The sequence below is a fragment of the Hyaena hyaena genome, unplaced genomic scaffold (assembly GCF_003009895.1).
Source record: "Hyaena hyaena isolate Hyena2069 unplaced genomic scaffold, ASM300989v1 scaffold_390, whole genome shotgun sequence".
Lineage (NCBI taxonomy): Eukaryota > Metazoa > Chordata > Mammalia > Carnivora > Hyaenidae > Hyaena > Hyaena hyaena.
The window spans coordinates 1484575-1512318 of NW_024081018.1; the positions used below are offsets into that span (position 1 = coordinate 1484575).

The 27744-nt window shown below is 39.4% G+C and overlaps 2 protein-coding genes and 1 pseudogene across 2 annotated transcripts; 1 reads left to right on the plus strand and 2 right to left on the minus strand.

Annotated features, from left to right (window-relative positions):
- Window positions 1-1893: 1893 nt before the first annotated feature.
- TMEM167B (transmembrane protein 167B) lies at window positions 1894-5324 on the minus strand. Its single transcript, XM_039251098.1, has 3 exons — window positions 5209-5324; window positions 2971-3102; window positions 1894-2473 (listed from the first exon to the last, which is right to left on the minus strand). The coding sequence occupies exons 1-3, from the start codon at window positions 5216-5218 to the stop codon at window positions 2391-2393; spliced, it is 225 nt and encodes a 74-aa protein (XP_039107029.1). The 5' UTR covers window positions 5219-5324; the 3' UTR covers window positions 1894-2390.
- On the plus strand, window positions 5316-25004 carry TAF13 (TATA-box binding protein associated factor 13). Its single transcript, XM_039251097.1, has 5 exons — window positions 5316-5579; window positions 15819-16066; window positions 16920-16998; window positions 21751-21848; window positions 23644-25004. The coding sequence occupies exons 2-5, from the start codon at window positions 16040-16042 to the stop codon at window positions 23812-23814; spliced, it is 375 nt and encodes a 124-aa protein (XP_039107028.1). The 5' UTR covers window positions 5316-5579; window positions 15819-16039; the 3' UTR covers window positions 23815-25004.
- A 992-nt stretch (window positions 25005-25996) lies between these two features.
- LOC120244533 lies at window positions 25997-26399 on the minus strand (annotated as a pseudogene).
- Between the last annotated feature and the right edge of the window lie 1345 nt (window positions 26400-27744).

The window sequence follows — 27744 nt, forward strand, 5'->3', positions numbered from 1 at the left end:
GAAAGGAATTTTATTTTCAAGGATTTGTGCAGACAATGGTGAATAAAAAATTGTATTTCAGCTATAAAAGGCTGACTTCATTCCACCCTGGCATTCAGGGTTTATGGTGATGCCAGTTTGAATCTGAGGCAATATTGCTATCCCCATTCACCTACCCCAAGACTTCCTTAGGGGAACAGCTTCCTATAATTTTCAGTCAAAATATATATGACCTATCAACCAAAGTAATGAATTAAATGGGTTTCCGCTTATCCACTTACATAAACGCAAGAAATGAAATAAGCTGTGCATTTGTTTCTTGTTGCAAATTACCTTCATCCTGTGAGCTTTTTGGTACATTCTCGTATGAAAACACTTCAAAATATAACAATATAGGTCAAGATGACCTACCCAGGAGGCTGTGAAAACTGGTTTGAACAACTACAGCTGTGAAATGACAGGAGTTTAAAGTGGAAGCAGCTCTACTCACCCAGCTTAGAGACATTAGCCCCGTTGGAAAACAAGTCATTAAAGCTACAAAATAACAAGTGCAAAACGTGCTGAACCTGTATTTCCAGGGAGTGGCATTCCTGCTGGCCACCAGGGCCAAATTCACACCTACAAGGTGTAACTCTTCCTTTCTGTTCCAATAGATTTCCTTTCCCTCGTGTGAAACATCCTCAGAAGGGACACTGGAAAACATACTAATCATTGAAATGTACCCTGTGGGCCAATTCCCGAAGAGATAAAAGCACAACTCTGAGAGGATGAGATGTGTAGTGTTTACTTGGTGACTTGCTACACCTCTAGAAACCCTCAAAGCACTAAACTACCTGTTTTGGAACCTAAACTTCCTAGCAGCTTTTCTTTGGGGATAAGACAAAAAGACAATTTCCTGCCACACAGGGGTCAACCACAGCTAACGTGTCCACAGTCAGGTTTTACTGTAATGGACGATTCAGTTGGTTCCTATGTCTATGCCTGCTTTTTACAGTAATGTAATTTTAGACCAACTCTTTTTCTTTTCTTTTTTAACAGAGAAGTTGTCCCTTCAAATGTTGAGTCATCTAAAATGATTTGCGCAAGAGTTACCATACTCCATGGAAAAGCCCATCAATCTCCCTTGCAAACATCGGTTTTCCTTTACTCTAGAAAACACCCTCATTTTTAATCATGGATTCTGTGAACTATCCAAATGTGCCTATGAATATCAGCAACTTCTCTCATTTGAATTTATCGTGTTTTTATAATACAAAGAATTTCCAAGGGAAAAGCTAAAAAGTACTGCAAGATGAGAAAAACTAAGAGTCGCCCAAGAAAAAACAAGTAACCAATTAAAAACTGCCATTATAATCCAGACTTAAACACAGAATAAGGCTGTGTCTTGGACAACATGACAAAATGTCCAACTAACATCACAATAAATCCTTATACTGGATGACTTTACTAGTGTATGAATTATATACTAGATTTCTTTTACCCTAACTGCAAATATATTAAAAATTGTTTCCTCAATACTTTCTCTTTCCCCTAGTGATGGCATTTAAAACTGAGTAACACTACTTAGCACTCAGTAATTTAGAATATATAAAAAGGCTTTAGAAAAATTGCAACAGTAGATTTAGTTTCCATATACCATTTGATGGCGTGAAATCTCCTTTGGGGCTACTGGTGAACAGAACATTTCTCCCTATCTAAGTTACTGCTTTCTGGTCTCATCCCAGACAGATAATTCTCAAATCTTACGTAGGCCCAGATTTTCTTGGCAAACTCTTGGGCTGCCAGCACCTAGCACAACTATATCATCTGTTCTCTTTTTCCAATGAGGACTAGGCCTCTCTTATATTCCCAGAGGAGTATTTGAAAGATAAATTTCCAAAGCCAAGAATTTTCTTGGCGTTGTAGAACTCCTCGTTCCCACCCACCCACCCACCCTGTCCCCAACAATTTGCCAAATGCAAATCAAACAGTGAAAAAGAAAAGTCAAGTCTTGAAAATTCTCTCTCCTTCCAAGAGGTGTGAACACAGCCTATGTCCTTCCCTAATGAGTCTCTGTTTGAAAAGCTCCTGATGAGGGACTGAAGAACAAAATAGGTGACAGGTTTTTGTGCAGGAGGTATATGTAATCTTATCACCGTGGGGTGTAATTTATCTGGACATTATATGCTCTCTGCTGAGAACTGATTCACACACAGATCAAAGGAAGTTGGCTTCCTCAAGTCCCCTGAAGCATAAATAATGTTTGTAACCATGAGGAGTTTTCCCCACATATGGCAGGAGCAGATGCTGTGGTGTCATCTTGGGGACTTTGATGATTTTAGCTGAGCTCTCTTACGCTGGGCCCAGGCCCCGGACAGGTTCTTCACCCTCATCCTCTTGGTTGGCAGCTGATGAGATGGGTGCTTTGGAATTCATTTTACAAACAGGACGTAAAAGGCCATTACAACACAGGCGATTGCCACGGCAGCGTGCAGCCTGGTTCCGATCACAGCGGCTGGCAGACCAAAGTAGAAAGAGAAAAGAAATCACACCTTGCCCTTCACGTAAGTCCTCACTTTCAAGATGATACTCTGAAATCTCTAGTTAAGAGACCTATCAGGGTTCTCAAGAACCCACCCAGGAATGCATTTAAATACTATCCTTAAGCTCTAGGTTCTAGGTGAATATACTGTTTGTTTATATTTTGCTCTATTTTGAAAAGAGATTTAGATAGGTAGGGTTTATCTATAATAAAAAAATGAAAAAGCCTCTGACTTAATGAAATCAAAACTTATAAGAGACTCCAATATATTCTTCCCAGAAATTCATAAAAACTTTTCATGGGGAAAATACTCCAATCTAAAATTCTTTAACTTACCTATTTTTACTCCACGGAGAATATTAAAATTACCTGATGCTAAAATAAACAATTACGTAAATGTGGAACCAAATACAATGCAGCCTATCCCCACCCCTACTTTGTAGCACCTTACTATCCAGCTACAATCTTACCTTTGTAAAACACACCCCAAACTCCCTTCTTCTCCGATAGCAGCCAGGTTTTGAGACGAGGTACTTTCTTGAAGTAAGCACAGGTGCAAACAAAAAGCAAACCAAACACCAGGATCCCATCCAACGAGTACACTGTTATAGAAAGAAAAAAACAAACAAACACCCAAACCTTTGGTGCTAATCTTGCTTGCGACAGGTGAACTCACTTCAGAACTCAAGAACAGTGTGATATAACATCAAGACAATAAACACAACTGAGAATGCCAACCCTTGATAAGAGGAAGCCCAAATCCTGGGACTAACAAAGTTCCTTTATCGTTCCTCAAACTGCTTGTAGACAAGCCCTGTACAGATTTCACTGCACCATCTCCTCCTCTTTCAAGAACTACAAGTCCTGAGAAGAGGGTATCAGTTTTATGCAGAATCAACCTCCCAGGAATGGCCAGTAGTGATAACAGGTTGAGAGAGGTGTAAGAATCCTTGGAGCCTGAGCTGAGGAAAGTACACATGTTCTTATGTGTAAAGTATTTATGATAAATCACTCCTGTGATAAAGGAGAGCTAGATGTTTACCCAAGTCTCTCCAATCTGCATTTGCTGGTGATGAATACATTAAAGCAAAAAGTAAAGCTTAATGGAAATAGCAAGAGTTAGAATTCATAAAATTACAGAGGTGCCTGGGTGGCTCAGTCCATTAAGCATCCGACTTCAGCTCAGGTCATGACCTCAAGGTTTGTTAATTCAAGCTCTGCATCAGGCTCTGTGCTCAAAGCTCAGAGCCTGGAGCCTGCTTTGGATTCTGTGTCTCCCTCTCTCTCTCTCAAAAATAAACATTAAAAAATTGTTTTAAAAAATAAATAAAACTACAATTATCCTATGCTTATATCACACCTCATGCATAGTATTCTACTTACAAACCAAATTTCTGTTAGGATAGCAAAAGATTCTTGTAAAAAAAAAAAGTATCTGAGGCTTCAACATAGTGGAACATTTGTGAAAAAAAGGCTTTCAACAATTAGTTCTATTTCTTACATATGTAAAATAAGCTATTTCTTGTTCATGTAAGCACAATGAGGCAACTAAAAAAAAATCAGATCACAAAAGGAGGGAGGGTAACTAAAAATTACTTAGTAATTATTATGCATCAGATGCTATTTCCTGGTTCAGATGACTTCTTCCTCCAGGTGATGTACCTTCTGGTAATGTAACTTCTGATACTGTGCTTAGTAACCTCAGACCTATGACTTACCCACGAAGCTCCAAAAGGATATTTTATACAATATCTGCCAGTTCAGGACCAGTCTATCTCTCTCCAGTAAAACTATCTCACAGCCAGGTGTCATATGATAAAATGTCCAGTAAATCAACACATACACTAAGTTCTTATGATGAATGACACCTTAATGTGTTACTCTTTTACAAATTCTTGCAGACAATGCCGAACTCACATGGAGGTGAAATTTGAGTCTCCACTGCCAGGCTTACAGAAAATGTACTTTTGAGAGATGCTTTCCTGTACCCTTCATATCATACCAAGAGGCCTTCTCTTCATTCCTGTAAAGTTGACTAAAGACCATAAAAGCCCTGCTTCCTGCCCGTCCCTGAAATTCCGGAAATCATCTCTATAAAGTGTATGAAGATGTCTGGAAAATTAGGTCGGATAAACAGGGTTGCAATTGCCACATCGTTTAGAAGAGGCACTGTCTAAATCCAACCCTTGTAACACTAGCCAGGGTCTCCGGGTGGGATCACCCAGGCAGGACTTTAGAATCAAACATAAGATAGCTTTCTGGCGAACTTTTTTTTTTTTTTTTAGTAGTATTTCCTTCCAAAAAATGTGAGGCTTGACATTCTCCGTGATTTCTTGATCCTCCCGACAAGCCTACGTAGGGGGCTGGGAGGAGGGTCCTCTCTTTTTCCTGGTGCTAAAGCAATAGTTCAACCGAGCCTGGCATGCCCAAGAGTCTTGCAAGGGCCAAATCGAACTTCTAGGAAGGAGAAAGAGAAAGTACGGAGTAGAGACCCGGGACGTGGGCACATAATGATATACATTTCTATACGGGCACAGGACGGGGGGACCCGCGGAAAGACTTGGGGGACGAGCGTTAGGGGCGCCGAGAGGCCAGGCAGGGCTAGGCTGAGAGGGGGCGGGGAGAATGGCCACGTCAGTCCGGGTCCCGCCCGCCACGTTTCCCCTCGTCCTTTACTCCCATTTTGCACTCTGGGCATTGGCTCTCACCGTTCGTCATGGCGGCTGGGCCCGGGCCTGGCTAGAGGGTCCGGGATCAGCTGAGGGTGGCAGCGGCGAAGACTGGGGAACCCAGCTCGGTGTTGACACTTCCCGATCGGGGCCGCGGCGACGGGTAGGACGCGTAGTACGCAGGCGCAAGGGCAGAGAGGCGAGCGCCGAACGCAATCAGGAGTGGCTAGCTGATTCCCAAGCTACGGGACTGGTGTGGGTCGTGGCGCTTGCTCGCGGTCGCAAGCCTAAGAAGAGCGCCGTCCGAGAGGCTTCCTAAGTGGCCATGGTAACCAGCTTTCTTCTGCGCGTCCTTGCAGCAGTGGTGCTGGGGGTGTAACCTGACCTTTCGCGTCAGTGTAGTTGGAAAGGTAAAGCTTGCAGCTTTGCACTTTATTTTGCGCTGTGGCAGCTGGTGTGTGTGTCGGTGTGTGTGTTTGTGTGTACGCAACAGCAGCCTTCCTGTGATGAAGAGGTCACGGTCCCGCGCTTCCAGTTAAGAGAACCCTGACAGCAGGGGTCATGAGGCGGCTCCTGCGGACTCCAGGACCGCTTTTGCTTTGTGGCCCCTTTCTTTCCTTTCCTTTTCTTTCTTTCGTTTCTTTCTTTCCTTTCTTCCTTCCTTTTTGCTATCAGATATAACAGAATTACCCTCCCCCCATTTTTATTGAGAAATAAGTGACCTAGTCACTTCTTTCTTACTCCTAATGGAAGTCAGAATAATTAGGTTCCGCCTGAACTTTCGGAATGAGGTAAGAAACATAACGGAAACAGGACATATATTTCAGATCTTAAAGCTCCACTCTGTCGGGAAATATTCAGATAATTGCCTGTTTGTTTCTGTGGATATTTCTTTAAACTTTCAGGAGAGCCTCGATGATCTCCTGCGTTTAGTTAAATGCTGGGGTCAAGTTGGCCACTTTAACCAGAATTTGGCAATATCTGGACGGCGCTTCTCACAAAACTTTCACAAGCTGAGGAAAGATACCAGTTTAATGATGACGTAAGAGAGGCAGAGACAAAGCCGTAGGTTCCATTCTGTAAATCAAAATCTTTAATTGTGCACTGCTCGACCTGCTTTATTAAAATAAGGGCAAAAGTGCGACTCAGTCTTCCCAGGCTGAAATTGTAAGTAAGGTTACCAGTCTATAGCGGTTGACAAGGTCCCAAAGGAGCTCTGTGCCCCTCTTGCTGCAGTGCCATCTGCTGACTGCAGCCGGCTTGGTTACAGAAAAAAAGCTACCAAAATGCCTCCTTCTAAGAGCTGGAGTAGAGAGGCAAGCCACAAAAAGTCTGATGGAAGACAAACTCCTTGCAAAAAATACGCATCAATGCAAAAGAAAAAAAAAAAGATATAGGGGACAAAATCTAAGACAAGGCTAGATATGTTAATGCACGTACATACACACACAAATCCCCCTGCCCAAATGAACTGCTTAGGATCACTCAAAAATAATTGAGTTTTCCCTAATTGTCTTGGCCTTTGAACCTTTCATCAATAGTTATTTAAAACAACATCAGCACTAATATTACTAGCAACTGACTGTTAACTCCCTGCACCATGGCTGGATAGAACCCAAACCAAGTCCTAAATAAATTCATGTTCACCAATTTGGATTTAATCATATAGCTCATCTTCAGCTAAAAAAAATTCTGTGTTTTGGATCCTGTTGAACTGTTCTAGCCTCCCTGACCTGCACCTAATTGTTCTCTTTATTCAAGTTCTTCTACCTAAACATAGATGTTCCTAGGAAACCTGCACCCTCTTTTTCTCATTATTAACTCTCACTTGGTGAACTATTCTGTTCATGGTTTCAACTGCTACCTCTTTGAAATTTCTTTTTTGAAATATATTTTTAAATATTTTGTTTTGAGACTCAGGCTCAAACTCACAAACCATGAGATCGTGACCTGAGCTGAAGTCGGACACTAAACCAACTGAGCCACCCAGTACCTCATCTTTGTAGAGTTCTCAAATTGATGTCCTATCCAAGCTCCAGCCCTACATTTCTAATAGATATTCTCCTGATATCTGAAATGTTTAAAGCCAAACGCAATTCCTTCTCACCAATTTCCCAGGTTGTAGTGTTAATATTCTTTTCCCCCTAATCACTAAAGTTTAAATTTGTAAATTATCTTTGAGTTAACTAACTTTTTTCAAAATGTCAGATTGTTCCCTTTTCAATCCTGCAGCCGTCATGTTAGTGGTTTTACCTTTTCAGTCTTCTTGAAGCATCAATTTTATCCTCCAGTAGTGAAAACTTACATTAGTATATAACATTTTGACATTTCAAAAGCCAAACACACCTTTTTATATGATCTTATTTAATCCTCACAAGTGCCTTATTACCCTATTTTAGAGATAAAGTGAGCTTTATCATAAGATACCCAGTATCATGCTCAAACAGTAATTCTGGTTTTCTGAACTAAGGACTAGAAAATTGTGCTCCAAATCACAACTGCTATTTCTTGTAACAGGAACCACTGCCTGGTAAATATTGTTGAGTTTCTTACCTGCTATTCATGGCCTTATTGCAGCATTTTCCACCATTCTGCTGTGTAGACTTTCAGCTTCAGTTGTGAAAAGACTTTTCTGTGTTCTTCAGATGTACTCTTTGCTTTCACAGTTTTGGCTGATGCCATTTACTCTTTAAAAAAATTTTTTTTAATGTTTATTTATTTTTGAGAGAGAAAGAGACAGAGTGCCAGTGGAGGAGGGGGTAGGGAGAGAGGGAGACATAGAATCTGAAGCTGACACCAGGCTCTGAGCTGTCAGCACAGAGCCTGACTTGGAGCTTGAACTCAAGAACCCTGAGATCATGACCCGAGCCAAAATCGGACGCTCAGCCAACTGAGCCACCCAGATGCCCCTCAGGCCATTTACTCTTTTGGTGATACGTCTATCTCCTTATTTTGTACTAGAGGCTGGAAAGGCATGTAGCATGTCAATAAAAAATAAATTGCACCCCAATTTTTTGTCATTCTCTGAAAGATATCTTTTTCCCCCATCACGCTCAGAATTTAGGAATAAAGTTTGAGGACAAAGAAATTACAGTTAAGGGCAGAGAAGAGTGATTGTTTAGTTGGCTAATTACTATTTCAAAGGACAATGTCTTACCCTGATTAAGTAGTTATTTTTTTACACTGCTCAGAACTTACACATTTCTGTTTCTTCTTTTTCCATGTGTCTCTCTTCTTCTTCCTACTCTTTCTTCCCACTTTTTACATTTATGACCTTTCTTCTCTCTCTACTACATTTCTTCTTTTCCAGGTTTTATAAAGCATTTTAGCTTTTCTATTGAATAAAATTAATCTCACCAGATCTTTGTTTGAAAACTTGCTATATTGAGAATTTTATATTTGGGGCACCTGAATGGCTCAGTCAGTTGGGCGACTGACTGTGGCTCAGGTCACGATCTCACAATTCGTGAGTTCCAGCCCCGCATTGGGCTCTGTGCTGACAGCTCAGAGCCTGGAGCCTGTTTCGGTTTCTGTGTCTCCCTCTCTCTCTGCTCCTCCCCCATTTGCGCTCTGTCTCTCTCAAAAATAAACATTAAAAAAAATTTTTTTAAGAATTTTATATTTAAGACTATTATATTCTGTTTTCTCTCTTTAAAATTGGGTTGTATTGGTTGCTCCTTTCTAGGGTTGTTGAAGTTTAAATGAATTACTATTTACAATAATAGCTGGCATGAAGTAAGTGCTCCATAAATGCTAGTTACTACTGTTGTTGTTGTTGTTGATTTGTTTAAAAAATATTAACCAGTGTCTACTATTTACTGAACACTTTGCTAGGTTTTGCAGGAATAGAGGCAAAAAGAAGTCTCTGTATTGGGGACAATAGATGAATAAACACATTTAATAAAGCACAGGGATTATGTATATAAAGACATTATCTTTGATCTTCATACTTCTGCAGGTTATTTTTATTATTTTTTGTTTGTTTGTTTAGAGAGAGAGAATGTGAGGTGGGGAGAGAGGCAGAGAGACAGAATCTTAAGCAGGCTCCACACTCAGCATGGAGCCCTATGTGGGGCTTGATCCCACGACCCTGGGATCATAACTGAAATCAACAGTTGGACACTCAAACGACTGAACCACCTGGGAGCTCCTGCAGAATATTTTTAAAATGAGAAATCTGAGACTCAAGGGACACAGGTGACATCCCACGTCCAGTTAGGATCCAAACCCAAGTCTGTCCGACTTCAAAGCCCCCTTCCCCTTGTTTTCACACTGCCTCAAATGAGGATACTTTCCACTGATACTAATCTATGATGGTTTTGTTCCAAGCATTAGTGTGTCTGTCACACTGGGAAAACATCATAGCCTCACATCAGGTCAAAGCCCGGGCCACTGGCTCTTGCAGCCAAACTGCAAGGAATAAATAGAGCCCCACTGACTAGGGGCTCAGTTCAGACAGTCCCTCCTCAGTTCGTTTCAGCCTCCATGAGGAGACAGGCCGTTGTTGCCAAACACCTGCCAGTCAAGAACAGTGGCCTGTTTGTTAGGGTTGTTGTGGTCACTGTGGTGAACACTCATCAGTATTGGGACCATGACTGTGGCATTCTGGTTTAACCAAAGAGTAAGTTCAGTCCCAAAGGCACAGCTTGCCACAATAGCTTCATTTGAATTACAACATATTTGAAAAGGGATGTCAAACAGGCATTAATTTATGCTACAAATATTTGTTCCGGGATTTCTAAGCCTAAGGAATGTGCTAGCCTTTGGGAGCTCAAAGATGAATGAGAAACACTCCGTTTTTAATAAGATTTACTAGACAAGATAAGTTGTGTGTATAAATAACCAGAAAAAAAAAAAAGAAGAAAACGAAAATTAAGTGCTGTGGGAGTGTAAAAGAGAAAGTGGTTTTGGCTGGAGATCCCAGAGAAGGCTTAGTGGAGAAGCACGTTTTAGTTGGGCTGGGAAGGCATGTAGCATTTCAATAAAAGAGAGGTATTCTAGTGGATAAGGTGTTCAGTGATCAAAGGCCTGGAGATAGGAACCCACAGGACAAGTTTGAGGCACAGCACACTCTTCCCTTTCTCCTTCACTGGCTAACTCCATCCCTCAGTCAGGTGTCAGCTCAAACCTCACTTGCTCAAGGAAGGCATCTCTGATCTTCATGGGCTGCCTCCCCCCATTATAAACTATCAGAGCATACAATATCTGTTTAGTTTATGCCCCGCTGCTACACTGTAAGATTCATGAGCCTGGAGGGGCACCTGGGTGGCTCAGTCGGTTGGGTGTCCGACTTCGGCTCAGGTCATGATCTCACAGCTCGTGGGTTTGAGCCCCGTGTAGGGCTCTGTGCTGACAGCTCAGAGCCTGGAGCCTGCTTCAGATTCTGTGTCTTCTCTCTCTCTGACCCTCCCCTGCTCACGCTGCCTCTCTCTGTCTCTCAGAAATAAATAAAACATTAAAAAAAAAAAAAGATTCATGAGCCTGGGACTATGCATTTTCATTGTTTTTTCATTTTATTCACAGTCCCATACAAGCACTGCACATTTTACAGGTGCTTGCTAAATATTTGTTGCATGAATAATTGAATGTGGTCTTGTGGAACCAGAATGTAGAGTTCATGAAGGAGAACAGAAGATAACTGCTGATAGTGGCAGATTCTTGAACAAAAACAGCTGACACTCACAGAATGTTTACCAAACGCCAGGTACAACCCAAACCATCTTATAGGTGTTAACGCACCCAAGCCTCATAATAACCTTATAAGGTTAGTAACTGTTAAAATCTCCATCTCACAGATAAGGAAGGGATGTATTGAGAGGTCAAGTAAGTTGTCTCAAAAGTGACATAGCTGGTAAGTAATACAGGTAGGATTTTAAAACCAGTTTATCTGCCCCCAGAGCCTGCTAGTATAACCAAGGAGTATAGGTGTTCTTTAGTAAACAAGCATATGGTTAAGATTGCACAAGATTATTGTGGACGTTCTAAAAGTCACTTAAAAAAAAATGACACTACCTCCCCAAACAGTGAGTAGCAGAGGTGTGTACCCTGAGGTGTAGGGGTGAGAGTGGCAGTGAGGTGAATGTGGGACTGTGCTGCTTCTGGATTTGGGGTCTAGCTGGAACTCCCTGCCTGCCCTCTCCCATCCCGTCACTAATAGATGCTTCAAGCCCACCACCCAGTCTCTGCTTTCCTCATTTCTGATAGCCCCTCCTGCAGCCTTTCTGTCCAAATTTTTCTCCCACAACTCAGCTCCACGGCTTCTTTCTGTCAGCTACTGCTGTCTGCCTCTCCACCGACTCCATTCTTTTGTGAACAAATCTCTTTTGTCATTAACCTTTTCTTTAGAAGCTCATTCCATTTGCCTGGTTTTTCCTAGCAGTTAAGTGTCAAGCACAAATTCATAGCCTTACTCATTTGGTAATCATTCATTCAAAGTCCACCTTCCTTCACCCTACTGTCCTCTAAGGCTATTTTCCTCTCCTTGCTTTCCTACCCTTCACTGTCCAACTATACACTCATTCCTTAACCACTTATAATCTGGCTTCCATCTTCACTATTGCCCTCAAATTATTTTGTCCAGATAATTCTACCACCTCCTAATTGTCAAATCCAAGGCATTGCTTTAAATCTCTTAAACCCTTAATCTCTGTGACACAGAACACTCCTGACCACTTGCGTCTTTTTGAATTTTTTTTCTTTTGGCTTTCAAAATATATTCTTTTCATCTTTCTTCTTTTATCTTTTCCTACTGTTAAAAATGATTAAAGAGATTTACTAAAAGACCTTGGATTTGAATACTTAATGAAGCAGATAGTCTCCTTTCAAAGAACTGCAAAATGGGGTGGAAGGCAGAATGCTTTTTATATGATAAAGAATGAACAACAAGAAAAAGAAAAATTAAAATATCTGATTGGCTGGCTGATAGGCAACCTTGGTTGGAGGAAGAAGGCCCAGAGTTGGCTTGGCATTTGGGGATTGGCTGAGGAATCTGCACTTCTGGTCAAACAGAGCATTTCCATTTCCATTTGCTGACATGGCACCAGGGGCAGGAATGGCTCCATTGTAAGCCTAGAAATTTATTTCAATGCTACCTCTTGGGCCATTCCTTCTGTCTTTCTATTTCCTGATGTACCATTTCTAAGGATCTGCTCTTTGGCATCCTTCTCTCTCAGCCTTTGTTCCTGTGCAGTCTTTAAATTATCACCGTTGTGTTGATGTCTCCTGTACCATTTTCTTTGGTCCTAATTTCTCTGTGGATTTCCAGGCCTGTGCTTCTATCTGAGACTCTTAGACCGAGTTCATTTTCTCCTCCCCATCCCAGCCCCAGTTGCTTTCCCATTTTACTTTCCAGCTTATATTAAATAACACATTCCATCTATCTAGTGTAAACTTCTCCATAGCTCTAAGATTCATTCAGACACAAAGTTCTGCAAATTCTACCTTTGAAAGTTCCTTCTTTTTAATTCAGGTTCTAATCATCTCTCATCCTAGGTCTCCTTGCTAAAGTGATCTTTTTTTAAAAAAATAGGGTCACACGTTTCTTCTGCTTAAAGACCTCCTAGGAACTCTGCAGTGTGAAGTTCAGTCTCTGAAGAGAACATTCCAGGCCTTTCACACTCCAGCTTCATTCCAGCCTCATTTCCTGCATCCCCACCTAACAAACTTGGCTCTGGTAATCCACCCAAAATATTTTATGGAAGTCCTTATGGAAGGACTTTTCACACGCTGTGTTTTATTTCTGATCTGCTCATAACTGAATTTTCTTCCCTATATATTCTGGATCTCAGGTTTAGAAGGAGAAGTTTGAATTACTGTGGTCTCCAGTTCATGACATAGTATTGAAATCGGCCCTTCCAAAGTCCTTCACTTGCTGTTTATCTGTGCATTGCCCCACAACATTTCAATGTATTTTATATCTATGCTTTTTCATTTGTTTCTGTAAAATATCTATTTTTTGTGTGTATGTCTATTTAATTTACATAAATGGTATTGTTATAGATCTCATTATGTTTCTTTTTAACACTGTATTTTTTTTCTTTTTTTTTTTTTTTTAAGCACTGTATTTCTAAGCTCTGTCCATGTTGTTAGTCTGTTGCTTCTGATTGCTGCTTAGTACCTCTTGGTCTGCATCCAGCGCATTTTATCTATCTGCCCCCGGATAATGGACACTATAAATGTTTTATACCCGAACCCTGGACAAGGCCAGAGTTTCATCACTACCTAACACAGAAGTCCTCAACCCTATCAGATTCAACAATCTTCCTTAAATAACAAAAGTATTATAATGTCTCTTTATTATTCTGCAATGACATTCACAGATAATATAACCTACTATGGTGGTGGGCAGTGTCTCAGAAAGCCACCAATGATGCCTGCCTCCTAGTATTCTCATCCTTGTGTAATCCCCTCTCCTTGTGTGTGGGCTGCAATTATTGACTTCTAGTAAACAGAATAGGACAGAAGTGATGGGATGTCACTTCCAAGGTTAGGTTACAAACAAACAAACAAACAAAAAACCAACTGTGGCTTCTGTGTCTTGAGTGTTCCTGGTTCTCTCCCCCATCTGTGCTAATTGAAGCCAGCTGCCATGTTATAAGCTGTCGTATGGAGAGGACCATGTGTCAAGAAATCGAGGGAGGCCTTTGACAATAGCCAATGAAGAACTAGGCCCTTAGTCTAACAACCCAAAGGAACTGAATCCTGCTGACAGCCATGTGAGTGATTTTGGAAGTGGATCCTTCTCCATCAATACTTCAGATGAGACTGCAGCCCCAGCCAACACCCTGACTGCAATATCAGGGATCTTGAGCCACCTAAACTGTGCCCAGCTAACTTGCATCCAGATTCCTGACCCACAGAAAGTGTGTGTGATAGATGTTTTTCTTAAGCCACTAAGTTTGGAGATAATTTGTTACACAATAAATAACAAATATACCTAATTACCCAATAATTTAAAAACAATATATAATGCCCTAATGTAATATAAAGGTAAAATACAGTGAATTATAATATGTGTTTCCGTAAGTGGCTGCTCAGGCATGACTACACTAGAGGGTATAATGATTTCAGATGCTTGGGCCTATATGTAGAATCACCATGAATGTGGGAGCTACAAATGCAGAATTTCCAGTGAGTGTGGGCTACCCAAATTATTACAAGTGATGTGACCTTTGGTGACATTATTTCCTGAAATGGTTCACAGCTCTTGGTAAGTTCCAAACAAAACAAAGTATAATATCCCTCTACTTTTATAGTACTTGCTATTTTGGGAAAAACTCAGGTTCATTTCTCCCTGTATATCTTTCCTCTTTACTTTCACACAGGACACTTCACTTCTGACACTTCTGGTCACTAAATGTGGGTTTCTTTTCCCATGGTAAACAATTCTGTGACACCAGCTGGGTGTCCTACAATTTAATTCAATTCTGCCACGATCTACCTGGAGATAGTGTTAGATCCCATGGGTTAAAGGCTCAGTTCCACAAGACAGCTTCCCATTTTAGATGCCAATTACAAGTGGTAGGTCCCCGAGTACCCACGTGTCTGTCCAACTTGGCTACAAATCAGAGGTTCCCATGACTTCCTTCCCTTGGATTTGCTAGAACACCTCACAGAACTCATGGAAACATTTACTTAGATGAACAGCCATGTGATGAGAGTGAGGTCTGGAAGGGTCCTAAGTGAAGAGCTTCTGTCCTTGTGGAGTTGGGGGGGGGTGTGTGTGTCATTCTCTTCCTAGGTGGATATGTTCCCCAACCTGGAAGCTCTCCAAAACCCCTACTGCTGGGATTTGTATGCCTCATGTAGGCATGATCAATTATTAACTACATTTCCAGCTTCCCTCCCCTGTCTGGAGTAAACTCTAACCTTCTAATCATGGCTTGGTCTTTCTGGTGACCAGCCCCCATCTAGGATCCCATCCTAAACTGCCTCATGAGAACAAAAGATGCTCCTATGCTCTTACACTAAGGAAATTGCAAGGGTTTTAGGAGCTCTGTGCCAGAAACTGGCAGCAGAGACCCATATATATTTTTTCTATTATCTCACATTTCCATTCCTAGAAAATTAAATGTAAGTTAAAAGCATAGGACGTCTGTGTGTCTATATGGTTAACAAAGTTAGGTTCTAGGTTCAGATGATTATAGATTTTTCACTTGCATGAATATTTAGCAGGGCACTCAGAAATATTGTGGAACCACTTTTCCTTGTGTGGCATCATATCTCGCATTGCAGAACATTTTATATCCCTAGCTTTAGCCTTCTAAGGCCTGTGGTTTTCCCAATGATTGTTCTGATAAAAAAACTCCGCACAAATATTTAATCCTCAATCTAAGGAGTGGTTATCACTCCCTTAAAAGCTAGTAGCTAAGAAAAACATGCCTAATAACTGGTATAGTGCTTGGCAATTAATAATAGTGTAACTATAAATTGTTAAAATCGTTTAAGTACACTCTTTGGGCAGCCCCGAAGGACTGCTATAATCCCCAACGATGCATAACATCTCAGCCCCAAATCAGGAAGAGGTTATTCGATATGTAGAACCAAATTCAGGGCCACAAGGAGACACACGCCCCTCCCCCTCCCCCCCCCCCCCCCAGTCCATGGTTTACTTTGCAAAATGTTTAATTAATCTGTGATCTTGATCGCAGAGCCTAGAACTCAGCCCTCGGTCCCTAAATCCGGTTCCCGTCCGCTCTTAGTCTCGGCGCATTTTCCACCCCAGCTGGTTGGCCGGGACTAGGCTCCGCCCCGCCCCGCCCCTCCCTGCGCGTCACCGGAAGTGAGGCCGCGGAAATAGTAAAACTCGCTGGGAGCGAGGCGGCGGAGTTCTGTCTGCTGGGTGGTGGAGCTGTGTAAGCTGGCTGGTGGCATGGCAGACGAGGAGGAAGATCCTACTGTGAGTGACCACCACTGTTAAAACCTACTGTTTTCTTCACTCCCTGGGGTGTAGAAGTGGAGCTCGAGTTCAGAATCACTGGAGTTTTCCTTAGCGAATTCACTGGACAGAGTTCGGGGACTTGATGCTATCCTAGCCTTTCCCTTCCGATTCATGTCTTGGTATGTGGGGCAGGACGTGAAGGAAGAGGGGAAGGTGGCCCCTTGCCCTTTGCTTTTGGTCGGTATTTGTCAGATACTCTTTGAATCGCCTAGAGAATAATCAGAGGACAAAGCTAATGTTTTTAGCTCTAATAATGAAGCAACACTTCAACTAGTAACAAAACTGTATACTTACTGTTAAGTGGTGGGAATGATGGACCGAAAGTCAGGGTACTTGGGTTTCAAAATCTCTATTATCTATGAGCAAGTTACTTAACTTTGAGCCTTGGTTTTTACTTCGTAAAATGGGGTTAAGGCTTACGTGAAGAAAGTTCCTAGCACAGTATAATTAAGCAATACTTAATAAACAATAAAGATTATTTTACTTACTTTGATTCATTACCACTCTTAACAGTAAAACTGTGTAGTAATAGGCTAACTAGTTGGTTTAAAAAGAAAGTGTGGTCATTGAAATGCTTCTAGGAGAGGCAATAAGATTATTTGTTAGGGACACTGTAGAGTCATTCCTCCACTGAGTGGAAGGTTGAACTGGACAGTCTTTAAGGCTCCAAAAGTTCTAAGGTTTCAGGAATTTTTGCTGCTTGTTTTAGGCTTTCTAGCATGATATCAGTGTTGAAAGTGGGAAAAAACGTTAATTATTTAAAAATCAATTGCAGTGCTTGACATTTCTGTATATACATTTTGACTTCTAGTTTGAGGAAGAAAATGAAGAAATTGGAGGAGGTGCAGAAGGTGGACAGGGTAAAAGGAAGAGACTTTTTTCTAAAGAATGTAAGTAATATTTGACAATGATTTAATTATATATGATAACTTTTGGACATGTTTGTTCAAAGTAGATTAATGTTCTGAATGTGTTTCTCTGTAGGGACGATATTCTCAGACTTGTCTATAAAATTGTTTTAACTTGTGAATCATAGATAGTAATGTTCCTAACCCCAATTTATATGTTTGTATGTGGGTGGGTGGGTGAGTATTGTGTGTACACAATTTAAAAAAAAATTTTTATTTTAGAGACAGAGAAACTCAAGCATGCTTCATGCTCAGCTGGAGCCCAACTTGGGGCTCAATCCCATGACCCTGGGAGCACAACCTGAGCTGAAATCAAGAGTCAGTCACTCAACCAACTGAGTTATGTAGGTGCCTGCTGGAGGCTGGCTCCAGCAGGTCCAGGGGTCCCTGAAGGATGGACGGTATAGAGAGAGAGTGAGAGAACCCCAAGATTCTTTCTGATCACCAGGCAGGCATCTCTGTCCTGTCGGTTTTGGTGTCTTTATTTAAAAGTCAAATGATAACATGACATCAGAAAAAGGAATTTTTACAGTGGAAAGCTCTTTGTGATAAGATGCTTTGAAATGTGTACAAGAACAGGTTTTTCAGAAGTATTCTTGGAGAATTACCCCAATCATAGTGAGGTTGAGTAAATCTTACAACTACGGAAATAACAGGATGTTCTTAGTGAAAAACAGGATAACATACATATTTCTTCTAAGTTAATAACACTAGGGTTAAGACGTAGGTTAAGTTGCATATAGATAGGCTAGGAGTCATTTTGTCTGGCTCACAAGAGGACGAATGTTTTTGAGCTGGTTACTAAGTTGTTTGTGGAAACTTTTTTGACTTGATGCTGAATGTGTAAACACCATGGAGGCCCTAAATGTGTCGGCCTTTGTTTTTGGGTTATGTTTTAGCCACTCTAGTCTATCCTCATCCCAGCTGCCAATGTGAGGGAGGGTGTTTGCGGAAAGTAGGCCTTAGGGAAGGGACTGCCATACATCACCAGTTAGAAAAGGTGTAAGTATTAACTTAAGTTCTGCCCTTATCTCTTAAATTAGACTCTTTGTCTCAGGGTCAGGCTCAATTGTGACTCTTGTGTTAACCCCCTTTATTATCTAAGTCTTGAATCTGCAAGGCCCGTAGGAAGAGCCTTTTGACAATCATCCACAGTGCTTTCATCTAAAATCTCATTTGAAGAGGCAGGAATATGCTTTTCCTTATGAGCAATCTGTTTGGGGAATATCAGTCTGATTTGGAATATTGTGAGGCCTGGTCAATACCAGCAGGCTCATTTCCAACATGAGCCAGTGGTAGCAGAAGGAGATCTCAGTTTTTGGTTTCTCATGGCAGGAGCTGTGCAAATGCTGCCATTTCCTCGCTGTAACTGTCATCCAGCGAGGCCAGTGAGGCTCCCAGCAGGTGCCCCCGTATTTTTTTTTAATACCAACTTTTTTAAAATGAGGAAATGTGATCAGTGTTTCAACTCAGGGCCTAGGAACATACCTCCATTACTTTTTATGTCCTTTACTATTGCAGCAGTAGGAGCAGGGACTCCTTTGACTAGGAAGTCAAAGGTTATGAAGGATCCTGGAACAGATGCTAAGGGTAGGAATTAAGTTGGGGCTTTGGCCTAAGGCATTGGAAAATACAGAAAAATGGTGAACAGTGTAAGACATTACAGTGACATAGAGATTATAATGTATTGGTTCTCTAGTGTATTCCCTGGTAGACAGGTTTGACTCTTTTTGGCAAGCAAGTGGGAGAGCTGCTGTGTCTAGTGATGGTCAAAGCCAGCCCGTGAAAGGCACTTTGAGCATGCACTCTCCATGCTGTGTCCTTTACATATAGTTATGGCTGAGTATTGACAGATGAATATATGGTTTATTTATGGTGGGTCAGACTAAGTCGTTTCCAAATGCTCTTGAAACTGCAGTCACTATGTCTTTTTATCTTGATATTTTTAATGACTGAAATCCTCCATATCTCAGTTTCTCACTTAAAGTTGACCACTGTTTAATCCATCTCTGGATTTATATCAGCATAAGATATATGCTTATATCAGCATAAGAAGGAGATTCCCACACCAGAGTTCTCAGTGTGATGTTTGTATAGTCACTTGTTAGCAGAAACCTCTGTTCTACTTGAATTACTTTATTTTTGTGATGATAAGAATTTGGAATTTTCACAGCCTTCTGGTCTTACCTGAATCTAGATGTATCTTACTGGCCAAGATCTGTTCTCCTAAATCTTCTTTTAAAAACATTTTTTTTTTTTTTTGCTACTGTAACACAAAGTTTCAAAGCATTCACTGGTATTTGTGTCTTTACAAACCCTTTAAGAGTATGCAGTTTATATACATACTGGTGAATTATGCCAGTCAAAATGTTAATGACAAAATATCTTACTCAAAATATTTAAGGAAAAATAGTAAGCTTACAATGGAGAATCCTGGAAGACAAGTAATGTCTAAAATGCTAGCCAAATGATCAAAGTCAGCAACACTAGTAATATATATTAACGTCACGTGATGCAATAAGAGAGCACATAAGGGGTGCCTGGGTGGCTCAGTCAGTTATGAGAGCACATTACCTCTATGGTACCCTTTCTAGTTAGTAATGGGTACCCACAACCTCATCATGAAAGAACTCCAGACAAACCCAAATTCGGGAACCTTCTACAAGATAACTAACCGATATTCTTTCACAGTGTCAAGATGATAAAAGACTAGAAAAGTCTGAGAAACTGTCACTGATCAGTGAAAAGTAAAGAGGCATGGCAAATAAATAATGTGGGATCTTGAAATGGAAAAGGTTTATTAGTTGAAAAACTGATACAATCTGAGTAAGTTCTGTATTTGTACCAATGTTAATTTCTTAGTTTTGATAAATGTGTTTGGTTATATAAGATGTTAAACATAAGGGGAAGGTGGATGTAGGGTATTTAGGAACTCTGTACTATATTTCTTCTATAAGTCTGAAATTATCTCAAAAAAAAAAAAGACAAAAAGTTGTCAGAATCCAAAAGAGAAAAAAAATACTTGTTTTCTACCCCCTGAATTGGACATAAAGGCTCTTACCAACCAGTTTAAACTCAAGGGATACCTCTATCCCAGGCTAACTTCCGATTCACCTCTTTCTTTTCTTCTCCAGGCTTGGTCTACTTAATTCTCCTTTCAGTTCCACCAGCTTTTGCTTCTCCTAAATAGGAATTATTCTTAATGCACTCATTTCTCCTTTTTTTCTTTTTTAAATTTTTAATATTTATTTAATTTTGAGAGAGAAAGAGACAGAGCAGGAGTGGGGGAGGGGCAGAGAGAAAGGGAGATACAGAATCTGAAGCAGGCTCCCAGGCTGTGAGCTGTCAGCACAGAGCCCGTTGGGTTCGAACCCACAAACTGTAATCATGATCTGAGCCGATGTCGGCCGCTTAACCAACTGAGCCACCCAGGCGCCCCTCATTTTTTCCTTTAGGAATGTCCTAGGAGTTCCTTTTTTTCTTTACTATACTTAAAATAAATTGTATTAATCTTAAATGAACAGCTTGATGAATTTTACATATTTACATATAACTACCACTCAGGTCCGTATACAAAACATTTCCAACCTATGACAGTTTTTTTTTTTTTTTTAACATTTATATACCCTTTTCAGAACTGTTAAGAATGGATTGTTCTTTCAAGAAAAATGTGCACACACAAATAATGTATAAAATTTTTGCATTTAATTTCAGAAGGGTTCAAGGTTTTCTCAAAGCCTATCCATGGACTAACTGAGAGTTTATAGGATGAGAATCCACATGGATCCCATCTGCCTTAAACTACCAAGAAGTGTAATACTGTTTGGGGTAGGAATATTGACTCTGGTGCCAGATCAGTTGCATTCAAACAGGTTTCATCTCTTACTCTCTGTGTGGAAAATCACTTAGCTTGGTGCTTCCATTTTCTCACCTATGTTGTATAGGGATAATAATAGTATCTACTTCAAAGAATTGTTGTGAAGATTAAATAAGTTATCTATGTGAAAGGCTTAAAACTCTATCCCTGATATGTAGTAAGGGCTATGTAAGTTTTAGCTCTTAGCACCTATTTTTATTACTCTGTATTAGACTTTCTTCTCTTTTGCATTTTCTATGGTTCTTTCAGTTGAAGTCTGAAAGGACTTTATTAGCAGTGCATTGATCTAGGGAATGAAATGTCAAGATTCTACATAGCTTGCTTTCTCCTTTTGATTACCCTGTTCTTCCTATAAGAAGTAATTAGAGCACTTTTTCTCATGTCCTTTTTCCTGTGTTAGTATCAGAAAGGATTTTGCCTTCTCTTTTCCAATGCCCCACTGCCTACTCCCCCCGCCCCCTCTCCCCTCTCCCATTCCATACACACAGAGAACACTCCCAGTAAGGGCTGAGCCATTGCTACTCATCCTGTCCCCAGCATGGAGTTTCCTATTTAAAGGTATTCTGCGTTTGTTGGTGAATAGATAATGGAGGTTAAGGAAAGAATATTGGTATCAGGGTTCAGTGGCTGGGAGGGAACAGGATTTCCTACTAGGGAAGGATAGGGAGGAACAGTTGATTATGAGATTGTGGTTAAAAATCTTTTACACCAAAATCCATACTTGTAGACAACAAATATAATGTAAATAGATGTTTATACAAGTATCTTCTCTTACTTGGTACATTTCTAATTTGAAAAAGGTATTGGTAACATTGTCAAACTTGCTCAAGTAAACAAAAATGATTGTTCTTTTGCAGTGCGATGTATGATGTATGGGTTTGGGGATGACCAGAATCCTTATACTGAGTCAGTGGATATTCTTGAAGACCTTGTCATAGAGTTCATCACCGAAATGGTAAGATTTTTTTTTTGTAATTGGTCTTAGCTAATTGAGTAATAGATTTGAAATTCATTTTATTTTATTTAATTTTATTTATTTTATTTTTTATTTTTGAGAAAGGGAGTGGAGCACGCACACATGCGTGGGGGAAGGGCAGAGGGAGAGGGAGAGAGCATCTCAAGCAGGCTCCATGCCTGATTTCAGAGCCAGACATGGGGCTCCGTCTCAGGACAGTGAGACCATGACCTGGCTCAGTCAGTTAAGCGTCTGACTCTTGGTTTTGGCTCAGGTCATGATTTCATGGTTTGGGAATTTGCACCTGAGCCTGCTAGGGATTTTCTCTCTCCCATTCTCTCTGCCTCTCCCCTGCTCGCTCTCTCAAGTACTGTCTCTCTCAAAATAAATAAATACTTAAAAAACTATTTAATATATATATAATATATACATATAAACATATTCATGTGTATATGTGTACACACAATATTCTATCCTCTCCTGAATCTTATTTATAAGGACATAATTATAAGATCCTTGAATAAAATTTACAAATATTAGCCATAATCCCATCATCTAATGTAAGATCTCCCTTTCCAGTATTTTTTAAAAATGAATACAGTGCTTACAAACAGTGGTAATCATAGTAAACGTTTCTTTTACTCAGAGTTTTATAATACATATTTTCTAAATTCACAAGTATTTTAGTAGTTAGGTAAAATTCACTTAAGTTATTTTCTAATGTATTTAACCATTTCTCTCTTGCATAAGTTAGTTACAGATTATTTATTTTGAACCAAATATTTACGACCATAATCATGAAATTTCCTCCCATCTCCTACTTGGACATATTCATAGGAATAGGAATACTGAGTTTGGTTGTGTTCCTGTGAATTTTTACCATGTGTTATGGATTATTTCCTGAGTATAGAATAATAGAAGTAAAATTCCTGGATCAGAGAGTATGCATTTAAAAAATGTTTTTTCCATTTATAAAAGTAATATTTGTTAAATTTAGGAATTATAGCAAAGTACAGGAGAGAAAATAGAAGTCTGTAGTTTTGCCATCTGGAAAACTAATGCTAAGATTTTGATGAATATTTTTTGTTTTTTTGCACACATTTTTAAATTTTATTAAATTGAAGTCATATAGTATATTTAGTCTTAGAGCCTTCTTTTTCACTTAGATAAGTAGAACACTTTCTCCATGTCATTGCATAATATTCTATAAATATTTTTAGTGACTTCATAATATTAATTGGTTAGATGTGCCCAAATTTGTTTATTTAATGCCTTGCTAAAACTTACTTTCCCCATTTTTAGTCCTTAGAAATAATATTATGATGAACCTTTGTTTTTGTGCAGGATGAATACATGATAGGAGATGAGATTTATTTGAACTTAAAGGGAAAACTCACCACTATTTATTTATTACTTATATAATTTAATTTATTTTTTTACTCACCACTGTTTCTGGCTACTAGACAGAAAGCTTAAATGAAATGTGCAGTTAAAACGAAATTATAGAATTATTTTATACAAATGAAGACAAAGACTATGTATATCAAAAAACAGAAAAAGAAACAATAAATTTTATAGTTTTAATGTCATTAGTGTTAAAAAATGTCTATAAAGCATTAAGAGAAGCATTGGTATAACACAGTAGCAAGTGGACAAAGGACATGAATAGAAAGATGATTCACAAATGAATAGCTATAATTAGAAGGGAAAATCTTCAAACTCACCAGTGTTAAATAAATGCAAGTAAAAAGTAAAATATCAGTTTTTTAAAAATTAACTTATTTCTTTGTAATAGACTCACAAGGCAATGTCAATCGGAAGACAAGGTCGGGTACAAGTTGAAGACATCGTTTTCTTGATTCGAAAGGACCCAAGGAAGTTTGCTAGAGTTAAAGACTTGCTTACTATGAATGAAGAATTAAAACGAGCTAGAAAAGCATTTGATGAGGCAAACTATGGATCTTGACACCTTTTGTACTTTCTGAAGCTTCATTATCTTCCGGGGAAACCCTATACAATAACTGTATATTTTCCACTTTAAGGTCCCTGTATCTAGCCATGAAGGTGAAAGATGGAGGAACACAAAGTTTTCAGTTTTTATTTTTATGTCTTTAATTTTAGAGAGAGATTTGAGCCTTGAATTGTCTCCCATTATATTACTATACTTGAATTGCTTATTGGGTTTTAATGACCACGTGTAAGTTGAAGTACCTTGAAAACCATGCAGTTCCTTCTGACTTTTGACTGTCTAAATGATGAAGTAGTATTTATGTATTAGGTGTATTTGTGCCATTAGGTATAGGCTATACTGTAGCTGTTTAATATATGAAATCTGAAGGGCACCTTTGACTATTATAGCTAAGACGTGTTTCATGTCTTCTAAAGTTTTTAGACTACAGTAGTCTAAGAGATTATTAAAAGATAGTGAACTGGTTTGCTTTTTTTTTTAGGGAGAAGATACAAGAAAATACAGTCTTATGTAGGAGTGTTTATCTATAGTAGTCTAGGCAGTTATTAAAGGATTGTGAACTGGTTTGCTTTTTTTAGGGAGAAGATACAAGAAAATAACAGTCTTTTGTAAGAGTGTTTGTCTTAAGATATTTGTTGTTTAATATTCTTTTCTTTAGATAATAAGAATTTTTTTTAACTAAAAGATTCATGTGAATTCTTCTGTATTGGAAGGCTTTTTTGATTTAAAACCTTTTGAGCTCATAATATACTAGTTGTCAAGTTTTAAGAGGACTCATTTTCCCAGGTTAGATTAAAGCCTCTAAAAATAAATGTTTTCAGTAGCAGGAATGATATTGCTTAAAAAGCTGATGGAAGGATAAGCATTTGGGATAGTGTTTTATTAACATATTTGTTAGTATTTGTTCATTGTGGAAATGTGTACTTGACTAAAACCATGTATGGTTGTGGAAACCACTTTTATAGTTCAAGATACACAAGTTTTGTGTGTGTTTAGCTTATTGTATTAAATTATTGTACTTAGTTTAAAATAAAGATTCAAACTGCATTTAAAGGGATCACTGAATATTACTCTGAAACAGTGTTCTGTGTGCTGCTTGTAACAGTATCTATAAATTAATATGTAAGAGAATTTTACTTTCTTAACCTGTTGATACAAGGAATAAAGTCAAAAATTAAAAGGATGAATACGTGAATTTGACTATGCTATTTAAAAGCTCTTCCTCTCCGTTACTAGTAATAGAATTCTGGCTGCTTAATCTCACTAAAAACTTTTTTTCTATATTGATAGGAGAATTTTTCTGGCTTGACAAGATTCAGAATAGCTGGGCAGAACTTTTTGTTATTTAAAAAAGTAAAAACTAATTGAAAAGCTACTCCAGTCTAAAGTGAAATCAAGAATGGGAATGGAATAATAAAATATCAATATATCACTATTTTTGCTAATCAGGGTCTACTTCACCCTGAAAGAACTGGTAGTAACTGGCACTGGGGGAACTATGCTGGTCCCTGTCTGAGCTAAGGCTGCCATAACAAAATATCATGGACTGGGCAGCTTAAACAACAGAAGTTTACCTTCTCACATTTCTGGAGGTTGGAAGTCTAAGATCAGGGTGCCAGCATGATTGGGGTCTGGTGAGGGCTTTTCCTGGGTTGCAGATCTAGCTGCTTTCTTGCTGAGTCTTCAGCTTGTCTGAGAGAGCTGTGTTGTTTCTTTTTTTAAGGGCACCAGTTCTGTCACTTCAGAGTTCCACCCTTATGGCTTCGTTTAACTTTAATCACATTTTTATTATTTTTTAAAATACTTATTTTTGAGAGCACAAGCAGGGGAGAGACAGAGAGGATCCAAAGTGGGCTCTGTGCTGATGGGCTGACAGCAGTGGGCCTGATGTGGGGCTCAAAGTCAGGAACCACAACATCATGACCAGAGACGACTGAAACACCTGGCTGCCCCTTAACTTCACCTCTTTAAAAGCCCCATCTCCAACATTGTCAGATGGGAGGGGATAGGGTTTCAATGTAACGAGTTTTAGGGGGTTACAATTCTGTCTATAGCGGGGCCATTCATCTTACTATTTTGCTAGTGACCCTGGCATTTGTAAGAAGTTTTTTGTGTGTATTTTTTGTTGTTGTGGGGTTTTATTTAGAGTCCAGTGAGGCATTTTATTTGCATGAATGTATTACATCCCTAGAAAAAAAAATCCCAAGATTTTCCCTGCTGTATGTTTTCATCTTGCTTCTTCCATGCTCCATGATGTCAGCTGAAGTTATCAGTACAATGAAACCAGACTGGCAGGACGGGAACAGATTATTCTGCCATTTTTCTAGATCTTTGAGTTGTACATCAAACCTGGGGCTGAGCACTCCACACGGGTTTAAACTGCCCATGAGGTTCACAACAATTTTCCCAGCTCTGTGATCATCGATGATTTCAAATTCATCAATGTGACCATGCTTCATCATCAGAGTTAAAAATTGGACGATGACTTTGGAGAATGGCCTAATAAGAACCTGGCGTTTGCCTCTCTTTTCAGCATTGTTAACGCTCTTGAGAGTATCTCTCAGGACATTCATGTGCACCATTATGGTGGCATGGAAAGGTGGCGGAGAGTTAAGTTTTTTGTGGGACATTGTATTGTAGGTTGCAAGTGATAGAACTTGACTCAAAAATAGCATAAGCAAAAGAGGAATTTATTGTTTTATCCAGCTGAAACAAGGGAAAGTAAGGATGGTGTTGACTCCCCAGAGCTGACTGGGTCTAAGAACTTGAGAATCAAGACTGTCCATCTTTGTCCTAATTTTGATTTTACTCTCTCAGGAACCTCAGTGTGTGAAGGGAACAGAATAGAAGTTCTAAGGTTTCCATTCATACGGCTGATGGAGGGAGCTACTTCAACTTACCAATGGGAAAATCCACAGAAGTGAGGGTGGGAGGTAGGAGCTGGATACTATTAGCAAGAAAGGGAAAGAGAGGCTGGGCAGACAAAACTGGCAGATGTGTGCTGACTTGATTCATGAGCTTACGTATTTAAATTCTAATAGTAAGACACCATGGCTCTCTTCTAATATCTAGAGCTGCACTGTGTAATATGGTAGCTACTAGCACATGGGACTATATAAATTTAATTACCTCAAATTCAATACAATTAAAACTTCAGTTCCTCATTTCCAGTGCTCATCAGTCCCATGGCCAGTAGCTACTGCACTGAACAGGGAAGATGCAGTACATTTCCATCATCACAGAAAATAGTTTTAGACAGTGTTGATCTGTAATGTTCAGGTGCTCGTTCTTAATTCACTTAAAAAAACTTACTATGAAAAATTTTAAGTATACACAATAATAGTATAGTATGAGCCCTCATCTTTAACAATTAACTGACCTTTTGCCAATTTTAATGTCTTATCTATTCCCCTGCCTTTTTTTGGGAGGGGGGGGAAGGGGCAGTATTTTAAACTAAATGCCAGCTTTCATTGTATCATTTCATCTTTAAATATTTCAGTATGTCATTTCTAGCAAAAAGTTTTAAAAGGAAGCTCAGATATTCTTATCGTACTGTCACAAAAGTTAACATTTATTCCTCAATACTCAATTTAATACCCATCCCTATTTAAATCTCCTAGTTTGTCTCAAAATATCTTTTTGAGTTTGTATATTTCTTTTCTATTGTTTCTATAACAGATTCCTGTAAATTTAGTGACTTAAAACAATATAAATTCATTATCTTACCAGGTCATTTTTTTTTTTTATAGTTTATTGTCAAGTTGGTTTCCATATAATACCCAGTGCTTATCCCAACAAGTGCCCTCCTCCATGCCCATCACTCCCCTTCCCCTCCTACCCACCCCCATCTGCCCTCAGTTTGTTCTCAGCATTCAAGAGTCTCTCATGGTTTGGCTCCCTCCCTCTCCCCAACTATTTTTCCCCTTC